General features: G+C 44.8%; 1 protein-coding gene across 18 annotated transcripts in view; it reads left to right on the top strand.

The window, feature by feature from the left end:
- The window catches only part of RBFOX1 (RNA binding fox-1 homolog 1), a 406,097-nt gene that overhangs the window by 328,615 nt on the left and 61,994 nt on the right, over nt 1-15,488 (top strand). For all 18 annotated transcript variants that reach the window (XR_002126609.1, XM_019666158.1, XM_019666149.1 and 15 more), the window contains one exon: nt 10,409-10,541. Coding sequence is in view for 17 of the 18 variants with exons in the window: in XM_019666158.1 (XP_019521703.1) it covers nt 10,409-10,541 (133 nt within the window). In the remaining variant the exon portion in view is untranslated. The remainder of the gene's footprint in view (nt 1-10,408; nt 10,542-15,488) is intronic.

Raw genomic sequence — 15,488 nt, 5'->3', positions numbered from 1 at the left:
TTGTACAAAGTTCTCTTTGAATATGAACATGATGTACAGGAGCTGGAACCCGGCAGAGCTGGGTCTCAGCTGCCCCGGTTGCGCTCGTGGTCTGACCGGTCTGACCGTGTTTGTGAATACCTATTTAACTTGTGCACATACCATAAAATCCTGTGTAAAAAGCCTTTCCGCCTGCCTGAGGCATTGTAGCTCTGCCAACAGCCGGTCTTTCCTTCTTTCTTTTGAACATTCACCAAAGAGGCTGCTTTGGAAGGTTTGTGTTAGTCTAGTGACTGCACAGCTGGATTACTTCGGAACAGCTCGCCTTCATTCTGTGCTACGTGGGGCTGTGGGGAGGGCTGCAGCTCAGGTATCGGGCAGGTGATCCCTGGGCCCAGATGGCCTCCTCGTTTGCTTAGGGCGTTGCTCAAGGAGTCTCTCAAGTCTGGAAGCTGACTCGATGGCCTCAACGGGGATCCACAGCAATGGCCGGAAGTAAAATGAGTGATGCCCTGGCATCATAGCCCCATCCCTTGAGCCCCTGCCAACCCCCTCTGAGGGCCTCGTGTGCAGGAACTGCAGCAGCCCTGGAGAAGCATGGGAAATCCAGCTCAGCATAAGGCAGCTAATTTATCTCACTTGCCCTGTGTCCTACCTGGAGAGGCAATTCACCGAGCTTGCTGTTTCAGCCAGCTGTTACCTAGACCATGAATGATTTAACAATTGAACCTTTACTGTGTCTACGCACTCGATAAAGTTAATTATTTATATAAATTATTTGCTTTTTTTCCCATGGCTGCCTGGGAAAAAAAAAATGCTAAATTGACACCGGTATAGGTTTTGTCAAATGAATAGATTATGGCAAATCCCTTTATCCAAATTAAAATAGACCTCAGCATCTCACAGCTTTGTCTTCGACGTTCTTTCTACCCACAGAAAGCGCCTTTGCAAATGTCTTCTGTGGTCCTGCCAAGTTAAACACCCCAAGCCAGGGATTCATTCTCATTTTTGCTGAATGAAATGTTACAAAAATCCTGCTGCGGGGGGTATTGTCGATACCTGTGAGGAGACAGATCACAGATGTGTTTCCTGCCCAGTAAAAGCCTGTCGCTGCGCCTTGAGCAGTCATGGCATCCAACTGTGTGCCTGTTGGGTTAATCTGACCATTTGTAACCTGGGAGAAGAGACACCAGCTAACTTTGGTAGGTAAGCAGGAAAAGCGTGGCAATTCATTGAAAACCAGGGCTTCTGTCCTTATTCAAAGTTGCAAAGACCTAAGTGATGGAAGGATGTGCGTGTGCACGAACATTGTGTGTGGGTTTTGACGTGGCTTTTTGAGTTTGTTTTTCAGTCAGGGAATACTTCTGCTTTGACAGGCACAAGGATCACTAGTCAGAGAAATGTCTGTGTGTTCATGGCATTTAGGTTTTTGTTTTCGTAGATGACTCACTTCTTTCTAAGGAAGAGATTTATTTCAAACCAAGTTGTGAGTAAAGTGATCATTGATAGCAATAGTAAATCAATTATATTCAGGAAAAAGTGCATCATTTCTAAATATTATGGAAGTTTCTTCCTCAAATTTTCCAAATCTTGGAGAAAACATCTAGTTGAGTTCAGTCATACGGAGCTCATTACTTTGACAGTAATTAAGTTTGTGTGTGTAGCACCCTATATTGTACTCCAGGATCCATCCCTGGGAGAGTCTGTCTCTCCAACACTTTAGGATTGTATACGACACCCCTGGCTCATATCCAGAGGTGGAGACAAACCCCAGTGGAGAAGGGAATTAGGACATAAATCAGTAGTGATCCCCGTGGCCTGTATCCAATTAGGAGAAAAGGAAGAAAGCCCTTCCAGGTGTCTTGAAATCTCAGAACAGAAATATATTGGGTTGTCGGAAATGTCATGACGCATTTTTGCAACGAAAAACATAGAAAAAGTATGTCATAACTTTTCTGACAACCCACTAGAATGTAAGAAATGGCGCCTGCCCCCTCCTCCACTTCTACCCAACAAGGAGCATATTGAGGTCTCTGGGAAGCTTATCAACAGGTTCCCCTGCAAATTAACTCAGTCCAGGATACACTGGAGCTGGTTCTCTTGGATGTGGCATGGATATAGGGAAATGGTGAAGCAGCGTGTGGAGATAAGAGTAGGGAAGGAAAATGGAGAAAGTCTGCCCAGAGCTGACAGGGGAGCCCTCGTCCCGGTTGTGTTGTTGGGTAGTAGATCAGATGACAGTCTCTGTGTCAAGCTGCCTGACTTCAGATCGTTGGGTGAGTCTCCGAGCTGCTGTCTGTCTTCCTTGCCTCCCCGTAATCCCTGGTTCCTATGGTTTTGTGAAGAGTTAATGAGTTAACTGGTGGGTCTGGTGGTTAGCATGCATTAGTAAATAGTGTTGTCACGGCAGACAGTTAGTTGATTCTCCTCCACCAATAATGGAGTACGGGAGGTTGGAATTTTGCCAACTGCATTCATGACGTTGCTTGGATTATTCTAGTGATCTCTGCCTGAACTTTTAGACAAATGAGGTCCCGAGTCCTTTAGCACTCATATTCTCATTAAGCCGGGTTCTCGTAGAATTTGCATCCTTCGTAAGCAGCAGCTTAACAAGTCCTCCAGGTTCAAGGACCGTCACCCATTTTTTCCTCTGTAACTGAACTACTGTGGCATTTCCGAGTTTATCTGACAATATAATTGATACACAATTCAGGGATTGCCTTGGGCCAGGTAACCCTCTATGTGCTGGAGACATAGTATTGGCCAAACTGAAGTCCTCAGGACATCCCAACAGAGAGGTAGAGTGGAGTTTTAATCAAATGAGGGGTTGAAGAACTGAGACGTGGAGGGGGCAGAAAGGGAAGGATTTGAGAGGGACAGCGATGGCGGTCAGGAGATGGAGGTAAAACTGCGACGGGAAGCCTTGGAGGAGGAGGTGATGTTGGAACCAAGATTTCTTGGAGGGAGCCAACTCAACCTGTAGAGACTGAACAATAGATAGGAAACTGCAGAAGCGATTGAGAAGCAGGCGCCAGAGGCTGGAGGGAGAGGAAGCATTTTAGCCTCATGCAATAAAGATTTAGGTCAATAAATTCAGCTTGGGCAATCAAGCCAGTACGGTGTCACTATCTTTTTTTCTCCCTTCAAAATATGTGCATTTCTCTCAGGTTCAAGTCCTTGCCAGTCCCTTCCACACATCCTAATCAGACCTGTAACAGCCTAGAAACTTCTGGGCAATTTGGATTTGACTAAAACTTTTGTACCATGACGTTATGTAAAGAGATTCAATTACAGTGCGCAATGTTTTGTGAGTAACTACCGCCCATAAAAAGTTAATTAATCAGGGCTGTGTCAATTTCCTCGTGCCATGTCAATTTGCTGCCAGGTAATTAATCACTAATCAGCCACCAAGCAGCAGGCCGGGGGACAATCCACAAGCCATTTATTGTCTTTCCCCAAATAAATGGCACACGCAGCCAGGAAGAAACACATCTTGCCTTTCATAATATTTTTATCGACACTTTTGCAAGTTGTAATAGACTGAAGCAACAAGCAGCTGCAGTTCAATGGAATATGAATATTAAAGAAACAAATGAGCGAAGATTTATAGGACATTGCATTTCTGGTATGTCAGTTTTGAGATTAAACCGAGCAAATGAACAGTGAAAAATTACTCTTCCATGTGGAGAATGGTGATTAGACTTGTACATTAATTAGAAATTTTTGTTTTCCTATTCAATGCATTTCAAATGAGGGTGTCCTATAAGGAACTGTTTGTCCAAAAGTAGATTTATTCCCTTCTAAACAGCAGTATTTAATATCAACACACATTTTAAAATGAAACAAGAGTCGATCCCAAATGTGTGTTTCAGGGATAAATACATGTGAATATGAGAACCAGAGATTCCAACAAATTAAGTGGCTCTTTTGGTCTTTTTATAAATGACCGAATGGATGGAACCCTCCTTTAAAAAAAAAAAAATTGAAAGCTTTTCCATTTTGCTTTGACCTAGAACTAAATATGTCCCATCATATTAAATTTTCCATGTAATGTCATTTAAAGATGGTGACCTAGTTGTGTATAAATTCTGTTACAAACCAATTTGATGTTCCTTTATTTGAGATCCATTTTAAGCAAACATTTTTGCCATTTGGAAAAAATCATCAGTTTTGGGAGCCCTTCTTATGATGTGTATCACATAATGCCCTGCCTCTGAAATTGAGCTCTAGCTGGCTGTTTATTTTGCCTCGGTATCTTACCTATTGTGCCACTTCTTAATTTATGGTCCAGGGCATGGAATGGGAGATCCCCAACAGGGAGTCCCACAGAACCGTGAACCTGCTGTTGAAAGTGCATGTGCACCTCCAGAATTATGTAAGTGAATATTTCCCACCATAAATGACCCACAGAACAATTCAACCCTGATTTAGCATGAGCATCTCTTAACACATTGGAAGGGTGGGAGGAAGGTGGCATTATGGGGCAAAGGGAAAGGAAGCCTTGGACAAAGAGAGAGCCCCTCCCCCATTCTGAGGGCGCACCTTTTCCAGGGCATCTGGCAACCTCATGCAAATTCAAACCAGCGCACAAGTGCAAAGAATAATTGCCCATTAAAGCGGTTGTATATTTTTATGGCTTTGATGCAGAATCTGCCCCCCTGTCGACTTTTGCATCTGCTACTCTTCCATCTCTCCCAGGGCTCTAAAACTTTAATATGCAGTTTATAACCCTCAAGTATTTTCCACTGCTTTTGTGTTTCTTCTCTTGGGATTTCCGGGCTAGTGAGATGATCTCATTTGTGTTTATTTTCGAAGGTAAGTACCGTGTTCGTAAAAGAGACAGAGGGCGAGAACACACGTTTGTCACTGTAAATACATTGAATGCAGAGCTCGTGGAAGCCGGGAGGTAGGGGCTGTGTCTTTGAGGGGGGGGGAAGACAGGAAGCAGTTGACACTTTGGTAAACGGCCTATTTGGCTGGTTGATACCCCCACACATCTTCCACTTAAAAATGTTGATTTGCCTCGCTACTCCAGCACATCTCAGCACGCATCTTGTTACATCCCTAAAGTTTCCGTTTCATTGAGTTCCAAAGTATAGAACTCCTTAGTCCCAAGAACTTTGATGAGTTCTCGGCTACCCTCCCCCAAGTAAGCTCTGGGTATAAATCTAGCGGAAGGTTGGGAGTGGGTGGGCTGAGACTGTTGATGTGTCAACAAGATGCTCGATTGGTGTTTGGTCCAAAAGCTCTTGCACTGGTTTCTTTGAGAGAAACTCATTTTTAGCTTATGAGCTAAATCCAATTTTCGTTGCAGTGATACCAGATTTTTCACATTGATTCATGCTGGATAAGGTTTCAGAGGGAACCTTTCCAGTATAATGAACCTATGTGGGGTTGTTGTTTTTTCCCCTTCTCTTATCTCTCTTCTCTCCTGCCAAGAACTAAGGATTTATTCTGTATCCACAAAGCGACCTGAATATTTTCTGCTGTTCCCCATCGATGGCCTGTTTACATGTTTATTAACTTGAAGTTCAACTAGAAAAAAATCAAACTCCAGCGTGGGGCTTCAGAAATGCCTCTGATTTGGTGTCTTCTTTCTAATAGTGTTCTTTAACTTACATTCATACAATTGGACAGGGTGACGGGTTTATGACTTTTATTAACAGTGAGTCACTCATTCCAGAAATGGAGAGGACATTGTGAGTTTCCATTTGGCATTTTGCATTGGATTTTATTAAACATTTATTGCCCACTTACTGGACCCAAACTCCTATACCGGGGCATTGATAGATGACATGATAGTTTTCAGTCAACAAAAGCATCATGCCACAAAGTAAACACGTAATTAAGATGTCTTCTTTCTATAGGGTTCAAGGATAAAGCCATTTTGGTTTTGTTTAATCTGTACCCGAATCATCCATTCAAGTCATTGTTTCAAATATGCAGTTAACCATGTCCCAGCATCTAAAAGCCAGCATACCTAATAGGCAAGTTTAAAAAAAAAAAAAAGGCTATTCTTCCCAGCCTATGTTGAGTCTAAAGGAAGCTTGACAAATAGTTGTGGGGTCCTTTGCCCTTGAAATTGACTATTTGTCTGAGTGGTAAGAGAAGAGAACCACAGTGTCCTAAATCAGCCACTGGGGTAAAATCCTCTAATGGTGATGGGAAGGCACAGAAGGCACAGGTACAAATTAGAAGAGTTAGGGATTATGAATATTGTTATTTTTTGTTGTCCCTTGTTGCGCACATTTATTGTATCCAGAGACTGTGTATGAAGGAAGGAACTTTTAATAGGTGTCCCCTGTCCGGGAGAAAAGTTCGAGCCTTGCTTTTCTCCAGAACAAGAAACCCATCTTTAAACCCTGACTCGATGCAGCAATAAAAGTGAATTGAAATGAATTGGGGGTTTGCAATAGTACCAAGTCCAATATGGGTTATTCAAGTTGTCTCTCTTTTGAACCGTGCATAGTCCAAGTCTGGTTGTTATTTCTGGCCCCATACAACACCTGAAAGTGTGGATGTAGAAATTATTTTTATAAAGATCTTGACTGAGATCGAGTTGTGTTGCTTACACCCTGTTTGTCTGCAAAACCTAGGCAGGGCACTTTGTAGCGGGAACAGCATTATGAAAGGTGGAAGGTGAAGACGAAGGGCCAGGAAGGAGACGAGCATTGGTTAGCCACCAGAAGGCATCCAGGCACGGTGACGAGTCCCTGATGCCTGCTCTGTGCCAGGCAATCTTGTAAATCAGTGAGCAGAGCAGATGCGTCTCAGTACCCTCCTGGAGCTTACATGTGAGCAACAGTGAGAAACCTTGTTTCTGGTCTTTGAATAACGTCGTTTCATGCAACATTTTGTTTCGTTCTAACTTGGATGAAAGGCTGCAGGAACTCAACTCTTGTTTATATCAATTAGCCTGTGGGAAAATTGGTTTCGTTATGTGTCATTTCCCTTCAAGTCATAGAACTTATCGATAAGGATAAGTGAAGACTTACTGTACAGCAGGGGAGATTCATGACAGCCTTCTACAGAGGAGATGAAAAAATAAAAAATAATGGCATGGAGGGAGGGAGGGAGGAAAGAGCAGAGAAGGGAGGAACCAGGGTAAGAAGGAAGAAAGGAAGAGAAGAAAGAAGGGAAAGAGGAAGAAAATGCCCATTCATCATGATGACTAACTAGAGACAAAGAGACTCCTTGGCCAGCTCTAGATGGCAATGAGAAAGAGGTAGCTGAGCCAATCGTGCATCTGGGAGACTCACAGACTTTCTCCCGGAGGCCTCTGGTCCAAAGCATGAACTATGGATTGTACCGAAGCATACTTGGCTTCCTGGGAAGGTGATATTTAAGCCAGGAGCTGCTGTGTAGTCCTCCCTGTATTCCTCTAACAACCTAAGAACCCCTCCCCCCGAACTGGCCCTGCATAGAGGAGCCCCCAAAGCATTGTATTGAGACCTTATCCTGCATCAGAAGGGACATTTTGTCACTGTAGCAAAGGGGCTACAAAATGGATTCCTGGCTGTGCACTTTTAGCAGCTTGCGCCCCCCTCTCTCCACTGCCGAGCTTCTGTTTCCTGTTTTCTCTCAACATCTAAGTCCTCCAAGAATTACTGTAAAACCTGCTTGTCGCTGAGAGGGATCTCGTCTCGCTCGCTCTGCACCGCAGCCAGCGGTAACGAATGGGTCAGCATAATTACTGTGTTTCCTCACGCAGACAGCCAGCTGCTCCAACCAGACTGCGAATTCCTCATTGTCTTTATTTCAAAATCCAGGGCGTTGCCTATGAAAACTTAATATTTGAACTGTGGCAAGATACAGTTGGGAGTCAAAGCCACGCTCACTCATTTTTCGCCCTAGTCCCAAAGGCCAACATCTCAGATCTCGTTAGTCCTGGGCTTTTATGACATTAGGGTTTACCTGCTGTCCCCATTGAGATTGGCACCTGTGTACAGTTTCAAGCCACAGTTCTTTGAAACGGGAGCCAGGAAACGTGGTTGCTAGGGGCTGGCAAGCTGAGAGTTAAGCACAGCTGCATGATTCGTCTATGACAACAATTTTCTTTAAAAGGTTACAAATAACCTGTATGGTCTTCTCAGACACAAATAGAAAGATAAAATCATTCTGGCTTGGTTCTCCAATCCTAGCATTTCAGCCGCATCGTGAGAGAAAATATGGTAGAATCCATGAAACCGGCTGGCATTTCGCCATGGAGGAACCCACAGAGAATTCCAGATGACGGCCAGTGAGCCTTCAGTTCGGGCCCAAGGGTTAGATTCCAATTCACGCAGTTCCGTGAGATGGTGTAGACCTGGGCGTGAGTCCTGTGGGAAATCCCACGCCCCCCTCTCCCCCCACTACTCGCAAACAGCTGCTCCAGGGACTGGGAGTAATGGGGGGAGATGGGATGGGAGCGTGTCTACTCTTAAATGTGATGGCGGGAAGGGTAAAGCCTGCCGGGGCCGTGTGGATGGAGGGCGCCGACCACTGTAACACAGCATGGACTACAATACCCCCCGAGAGGTTAGGTGGTCCTTAAAACAGAGTTCCCAGAAGAGCCACGTTTGGGTGTGTTGAGTTAACAAGTTAGAGTTTTCTTCCCTGTAAGGCCTTTCGGAGCCTTTATGTTTATACCTGCCACCAAAAGAAACTGTCCTTCCCAGCCTTGCATGCCATGACAGACACGGCCTGAAGTCCCAGGAAAGCTGGGGCAGGGGGGGAGGTTGTGAGGGGCGGAAAGCCATCGCCCCCTGGTTCATCTCACTGGTCTGCCTCTCTTTGGAAACCCTCAAAGCTCCTGTTAGGTCAGCAGGGGGAGAGAGGAAAATGGGGCCAGGAGAGATGGGTTAGTGGACTGTCTGTCCATCCTGGGGCCTGACCACAGCCCACGGCTTCGTTCACTTGGTCACATGTTGATGTCATTCATACAGTCATTCCAATGCCCAATATTAAAACACGGGGAGACAGGAGGAGATGCAAAGATGAATGGGATATGGAGATAGGCCTCCAGGAGCTCGCAGACTAACAGGAGAGGTACAGCGGAGCAAGTGACTGACCTTCCTTTTCTCAAAACCAATGCCTGTGAGAGGCTAGGAGTCCCCAAAGTCAAGAGTTCCTGGAAAAGTGAAGTTTTAGGGTGCTGGGTTAGCTTTGTTAAAGCACCCCCTCCCAGTGAGACTTTCTGAGCCTTCAATGTATTGGGTCGTAGGGAAAGTCATGATGCATTTTTGCATTGAAAAGCATAGAGAAATACGTCATGACTCTCCCGAAGACCCAATAGATCTCCTGGGACAGTGGTTGTCCACATGGTTTTTCCTAGAAAAGCACGCCCTCTGTGCACGATGGTTTAGGCAACACTGCCAGATGACTAACTGGGACGAGACCGCCTGGTCAGCATGATGAGAGCTCTGTGGGAGTCAGAGAACCGGCAGGAGCTGGAAGGCTGACGGGGTTTCCTGAGGCCCCTGGGTTAAGATTTGCATGTGGTGGGAGGAAGGACATCCCAGGCAGAGAATAGAATTAATTATCAGGGGTTTTGAACAACAGGCTTAATTTCCCTCTTGACTCATCAAGTTATACTGCTCAGAGAATTTCCCCTTGGGAAAGAAAGCCCTGCCCACGCCTTCTTCTTAAGAGTTGAGTTCCCAGACCCCTCTGTTATGAATGCTGTGTGTGTTTTAAACCTGCGGAAATGGTTACGGGGCTGATGAGATGTTGGTAATGATTTGTTTCTTGGAGCATGAGGTGTAGGTACACTTATGATGCAGAACACTGTGTTTCAATTAAAACATATTAACAAGCAATACACGTATGTAAAGGAAAATGTGGGAAATAAGTAAAAATGGGATGAAGAAAAGGTATGAGTAGACAATTAACACGCAGTTTAGCCCCAGCGATAAGCGTGAGCTCATTGAAATATGTGTGTATGTGTATATACAATTATATACACACATAAATATACATATATGCATATTCACATACACATATGCACACACATGCACATACATACACATGTATATTGTGTGCTCAGACACAAATATATATTACACACTAGACATATGAGTGTATAGGTATGTGGATTGGGTGGGTGGGTGGGTGGATGGACCGACAGACGTGTTCAGAACACATTGCTCATACATATTAGGATCCACTTTAAAAAAAATAAGTGCAGCGAGCTCTGATCTATTTTGAAGAGTTCTTTGTCAGTATTTGTCATTTACCACAGCCTTGTGGGCACAGGGACCACCGTGGTCGGCAGCCCGTCCTTTCTGGAATCAGACCTGGGCCCCCGCCCAGCTGCCACTTTTGACTCCCGGAAGTGCGGGGGGTGCTGTCCAGCCTTGGCCTGCAGGGAGAGGGGTCTGGATGGGGGGGGTACTTCCATGGCAGCATGCATCTGAAAGCCTTTGCCTTGCTGTCTCCTCTCGCCCCACAGTGCCCGGCTTCCCGTATCCAGCCGCCACCGCCGCGGCCGCCTACCGAGGGGCGCACCTGCGAGGCCGCGGCCGTACTGTGTACAACACCTTCCGGGCCGCGGCGCCCCCACCCCCGATCCCGGCCTATGGCGGGTAAGTGGGGCAGCCTCCTGGGCGGGCCTCCCTGCACCAGCCCCCTCCTGTTTGTGAGCGCATGCTGGTCTTGACTGCCCCACCGGAAAGCCCCAGCATGCAGCCCTGCGCGCCTGCCGTGGAGCACCTTGCAAAGAGTATTGAAAAATGAGTGTAATTTGTCCTGTCATGGTTGGTGCCTTTAAGCATTCTACATGTCACATGTTGTTATGTAAATGCTCTTTGAGACTGAATGCTGGAGAACAGAGAAATGGTTACAGCCAAAGATGGAGTTCTATGATTGCAAACGTCTGGTAATTAAGGAGGTTGGATCACATTTGCCCCCTTGACTCCGTCCATGGACGGACATAAGGTTTTCAAGCATAAAAATTACTGGGGTGGTCTTGCTCCCCTTCCCAAAGACACCTTTGTGCTTCAAGGTTTATGAATCTTTGGCTGGGAAGAGAAAATTAGGTGTGGAGTCAAATGCAAACATTCAAGAGTTCAAGGAAATGAGAATGAAGCCTCGTTTTAGCTGGATTTTCCAAAATGGCATTGCCTTCCTTTCCTCTCTGGAAGGAAATGCAAATTAATGTGTTCCCCGTGGCCAGTTCGGTATTTCTGTGCAGGGACCTTGGTATTGCCAAGCACTATCAAGGAATGGTGGTGAATACTCAAACAAACAAACAGAAAACCAAAAAACCATGGTACTGGTGGTGGGCTGCAACCCTGAGCTGCTACCCTTTCTGCTTCCTGCTAAGGGATCCTCCTAGAACATTCCTGCACACCGGGAGTCAGGGAGAGAGGTCTGTCTCTAGGGCAGTGGTCCTCAAGGGACATTTGGAAAGTGCAGAGAAATTTTGGTGTCACAACAGGAGCAGGGAGGTGTGACTGTGTCTAGTGGGTAGAGGCCAGGGATACTGCCAAACCTCCTGCTGTGTATAGGACACTCCCCCTCTCCCCCTCTCCCCCTCCTCCCAACACAAAGAGTATCAGGCCCCAAATGTCAATTGTGCTGCTCTAAGGAAAACTCAGCTATGCCCACGACAGCCTGGTAGGATGCTTACCTTGCTACGACTGGTTGTCTTGTCCGTAGAAAGAATATGGCTGTAATTCAGAACTGTGTGAAAAGGGTTAAATGCATTTTTTTATAGCTCTGTTGTTTATGAATCTTTAAGAAAACTCAAATTAGCCTAGATCATCTCTCTATTATACTGATGACAAAGGGACACACTCTTTTTCATTATTTATTCATATCTCACCCATTCCAAAGGAAAGCTTTTGAAGCATTTCGAAAACAAATGCAAGCATTTCGAAAACAAACGCAATGAGACAGTTAAGGCTATAAAGAAATGAAACATCAGGAGGGGAAAATAAAGACAGAGAAAGAAGACAAAGTCCACTGTTTCTGGCGTTGTCATTAGAGTTGGGTCAGTTCCAGGCTTTTTAGTGGACAAAATACAAAAAAAAAAAAACCCCACAAAAATTGTACTGGAAAGATTGTGGGTAATAAGAAACCAAGGGTGAATTGGCCCTAAATTCTCCCCACCCTATAAAATACTGTGTCTGCATGTCCTAAGCCTCATGTATCTGAACCATGTGATACAAACAAATCATTGATAGTATAATCATTATCTTCAGCCCCATAGTATTGAGCCCATTTTATGGACCCAGCAAGGTAGAAATAAAGATTTGTTACTCCCAAGGTCACATGATGAGTTATGAAGGAAAAAAATAAAACCCAACTTACCCACTAGGGTCATGTAATTACTTAAGCAAGATTCATAAGCCATAAATGCAAAATTACATGTTTATACCACATTAGTGTGTCTGAAAATCATTATCCTATGTTAGTAGCTGGTAATTGTAGCTTTCCAATCTATGTATCTTTAGTATCTCACTACTCTATTGAACAGAAAAAAAAATAAAGTAAAATTATATGGCTTATCCTCACATGAGCAGTTTATTTAAAAATCTCAGAAGAACACAGCTGCCGTACAATTGAAATTTGCAAACTTATGATGAACTTGCTCTTTACCAAGAATAACCACGCATAACTAATTAATGCCACATTCACCAGGGAGAAACATGGGCATCTCCAAATGGTGAAGCAATGTGGCAATGTGTTTGTGACTGCTTTGGCCATGATTCTATATTAATAATATTCCAGTGATATTTCTAGTCATTTTGGTTATAATAGTGGATTGTGGCTCTTTCCTCGGATTGCTGACTGGAATCCTGAACCCACATTTAGCAGTAAGATGAAATTCTTAGGATGGGATGAGTAGTGAGAGCAGAAGGGCCAGGGTGTGAGGGTGTCCATGTCTGTAAGTGCTGTAAGAGCCAAGTGCTGGTTGAAAAGGAGGAAATTCAGCTAGTGAGTTGCCTGGGTGTTTGGACCGATTATAAATTGGCTGGAGCACATTGGCACCAAATGAACAAATGGGAACCCAGCATCTTAAATGAAGGATGCTCTTCTCCTCCGGCTTGTTGGGCTTAGGCTGCAGGAGACTGCGGGGATAGCTCCTTTTGGAAAGGAGAGCTGAGATTGGCTGGAGGACCGAGGGCCCTGACCTCGCGTTGAGTGGAGGCAGGTAACAGAGGTTGGAAACGCACTCCTCTTTCCAGGAAGTGACATCATCAAGATGCAGGTGGCCCAGGAGATAGTATGGATTTCCTGTAGCTGTTTGTCTCCGTCGTCCTTTAAAAAGGGGGGAAGAGTTCTAGATTTGATTGATGTCTGTACTTCAGTCCAGTTCGCTTAACACCCCTTTTCTCAGCTCCACGATGTCTTGCACTAAGGGCGCTGAGGCTAATTCATCCAGAAATTCTAGAGGAACTTCTTCTAGTTGTGGGCAGAGGGTGCCACATAAAGCTAGCAGTTCCAATAAATGTGATTAAGTGATAAGGTAAGGTGTTGTGTCACTACCAGGGAAGGACCCTTTGCCCAGCTTGGGCGATTAGAGAAGGCTTCCAGGAAGAGAAGAAATATTTGACACCTTTATATCCAATTATTTCCTAGATTGCCACGTTAAGATCTCATTCTGCGAGTCTCCCTCACACCCAGTGATCCCCATCTTTTCTATGACGTCACCTAGCTAACTGCATTTATTCAGGAAGAATTTATTTCCCCCATTGTCACCAGTGGAAGACAGGTCTCTAACTGCCAACCTAACCCTCTGCCCTTCACAGAGCATCCAATCAGAATATACTTGGTTATTAGAATTCCAACCAAAAGCCTGTCATTTATCCTACATCCATGCGTGGGCTTCTGTGTTTTCGTTCTTTCTGTGAGACCGACACAAAAAGTGCCACAGAACATGCATGGCTGCTTTTGTGGAGCTGTGGGTGACCCTTGGAGGTATCAAACATTAAGATAGCCTCCCGGGAGGATTCCCCAAGGGTGTCCTGCACGCTTCCGTTTCCTTTCATTAACTTGGCTTTCCCCTCCACATCCTGGTATTTTCTGAAGTCCCTCCCAGCAAGTAAAGAACACAGGTTATGGACAGGCCCTCATTCTCTGTCTCTCATAGCTGAAAAGACACTCCTTGTCAGGGTGAGGGGTGCAAGGGCTCTCCTTGGACCATGGAGGGATCACAGAAATGGGTGCAAACCCCTAAACTAAGTCAGCCAGCCCCCTCCTGATCGCCAACATTGACTGAACGAGAATGGGTGATGAGTTAGAAAGTTAGAGTCTACACAGTCTATAGGATCGTTACCGTCCTATAAAGACATTGACCTTGGGGCAGATGAGATTGGCCCCTGCTAGGCTATGTCATACTACGCTGGGTAGCTGACTTAAGCTCTGTAGGCACAGTTGCATTAACAAGAAGTGAAGACTATGCCTGCCTCCATTGAGTTGATGGAGGATGAGGTAGGGAGATTCACGTAAGGTTACTACTTAGTAAGTTCCATCATATGACGCCTATTTAGTGGATTGTAGCTGCTGTTGTTCAGGTGGATGCAGTTATGGATCCTCTGTCTCTCCCTGAATGCATCACTTACCCCTTTGTTGGGGGGCCGCCTGCAGTTCACAGACCTTCGTTCCCCACAAGCCACCGAGATGGCTTTGGACGGAGCACGTCAGCAGCTTGTGGAATACATGGGTCATAAAATATTAACTAGCGAACAGTCTCAAAGAGAGCTGAATGGACCAGGTGTTCCATATTTCTCCTCGCATTTGATCCTCAAGTCAGTTTTGATAGAAAAGCCACATTATCCAGTCTGACCTCCTGTGACTCATAGTGGGGAGAAATTTCCCACCGGGTAATTGCCATCCATTGGAGCGTGCAGACCCATGATTTGTGGATGGAGATGGCAGCCCAAAGGAACCTCATGAGATTGGTCTCAGCAAGTTCTTATTCTTCATGAGTTAATTAATTACAAAACAGTTATTGATCGAGTGCCTACCATGCACCATGCATATTGTAGAGGGCTCCAGTAGGGTGCTCTAATGGAGCTGCCTTGAAGACTTTTTTGAGATAAAATTGATTTGGTTTTATTTATTTTTAAAAGATTTTTATTAAAGTATAGCTAACATACAATATTATCTTAGTTTCAGGGGTACACCATAGTTATTCAACATTTATATACCTAAAGAAGGGATCATCGGAAGTCCAGCAAACATCTGACACCGTACCACACTATCACAATATTATTGACTATATTCCCTATGCTGTACATTATATCAGGTGTACAGCATAGTGGTACCATACATAGTTACTACCATATTACTGATTATATTCCCAATGCTTTACATCCCATTGACTATTTTGTAACTTCCAATTTGTATTTCTTAATCCCTTCACCTTTTCTACCCTGCCCCTAAACCCCTCCCATCCGTCACCCAATAAACCTAGTACCCATGTGACAGCATACATAGTTACTACAATATTATTGACTATATTCCTTGTGCTATACCCTACATCCCCATGACTACTGTGTAACAAGCAATTAGTACTTCTTAAT

This window comes from Hipposideros armiger, unplaced genomic scaffold (assembly GCF_001890085.2).
Source record: "Hipposideros armiger isolate ML-2016 unplaced genomic scaffold, ASM189008v1 scaffold_461, whole genome shotgun sequence".
NCBI classification, from domain to species: domain Eukaryota; kingdom Metazoa; phylum Chordata; class Mammalia; order Chiroptera; family Hipposideridae; genus Hipposideros; species Hipposideros armiger.
This window is presented reverse-complemented; position numbering and strand designations above follow the sequence as displayed.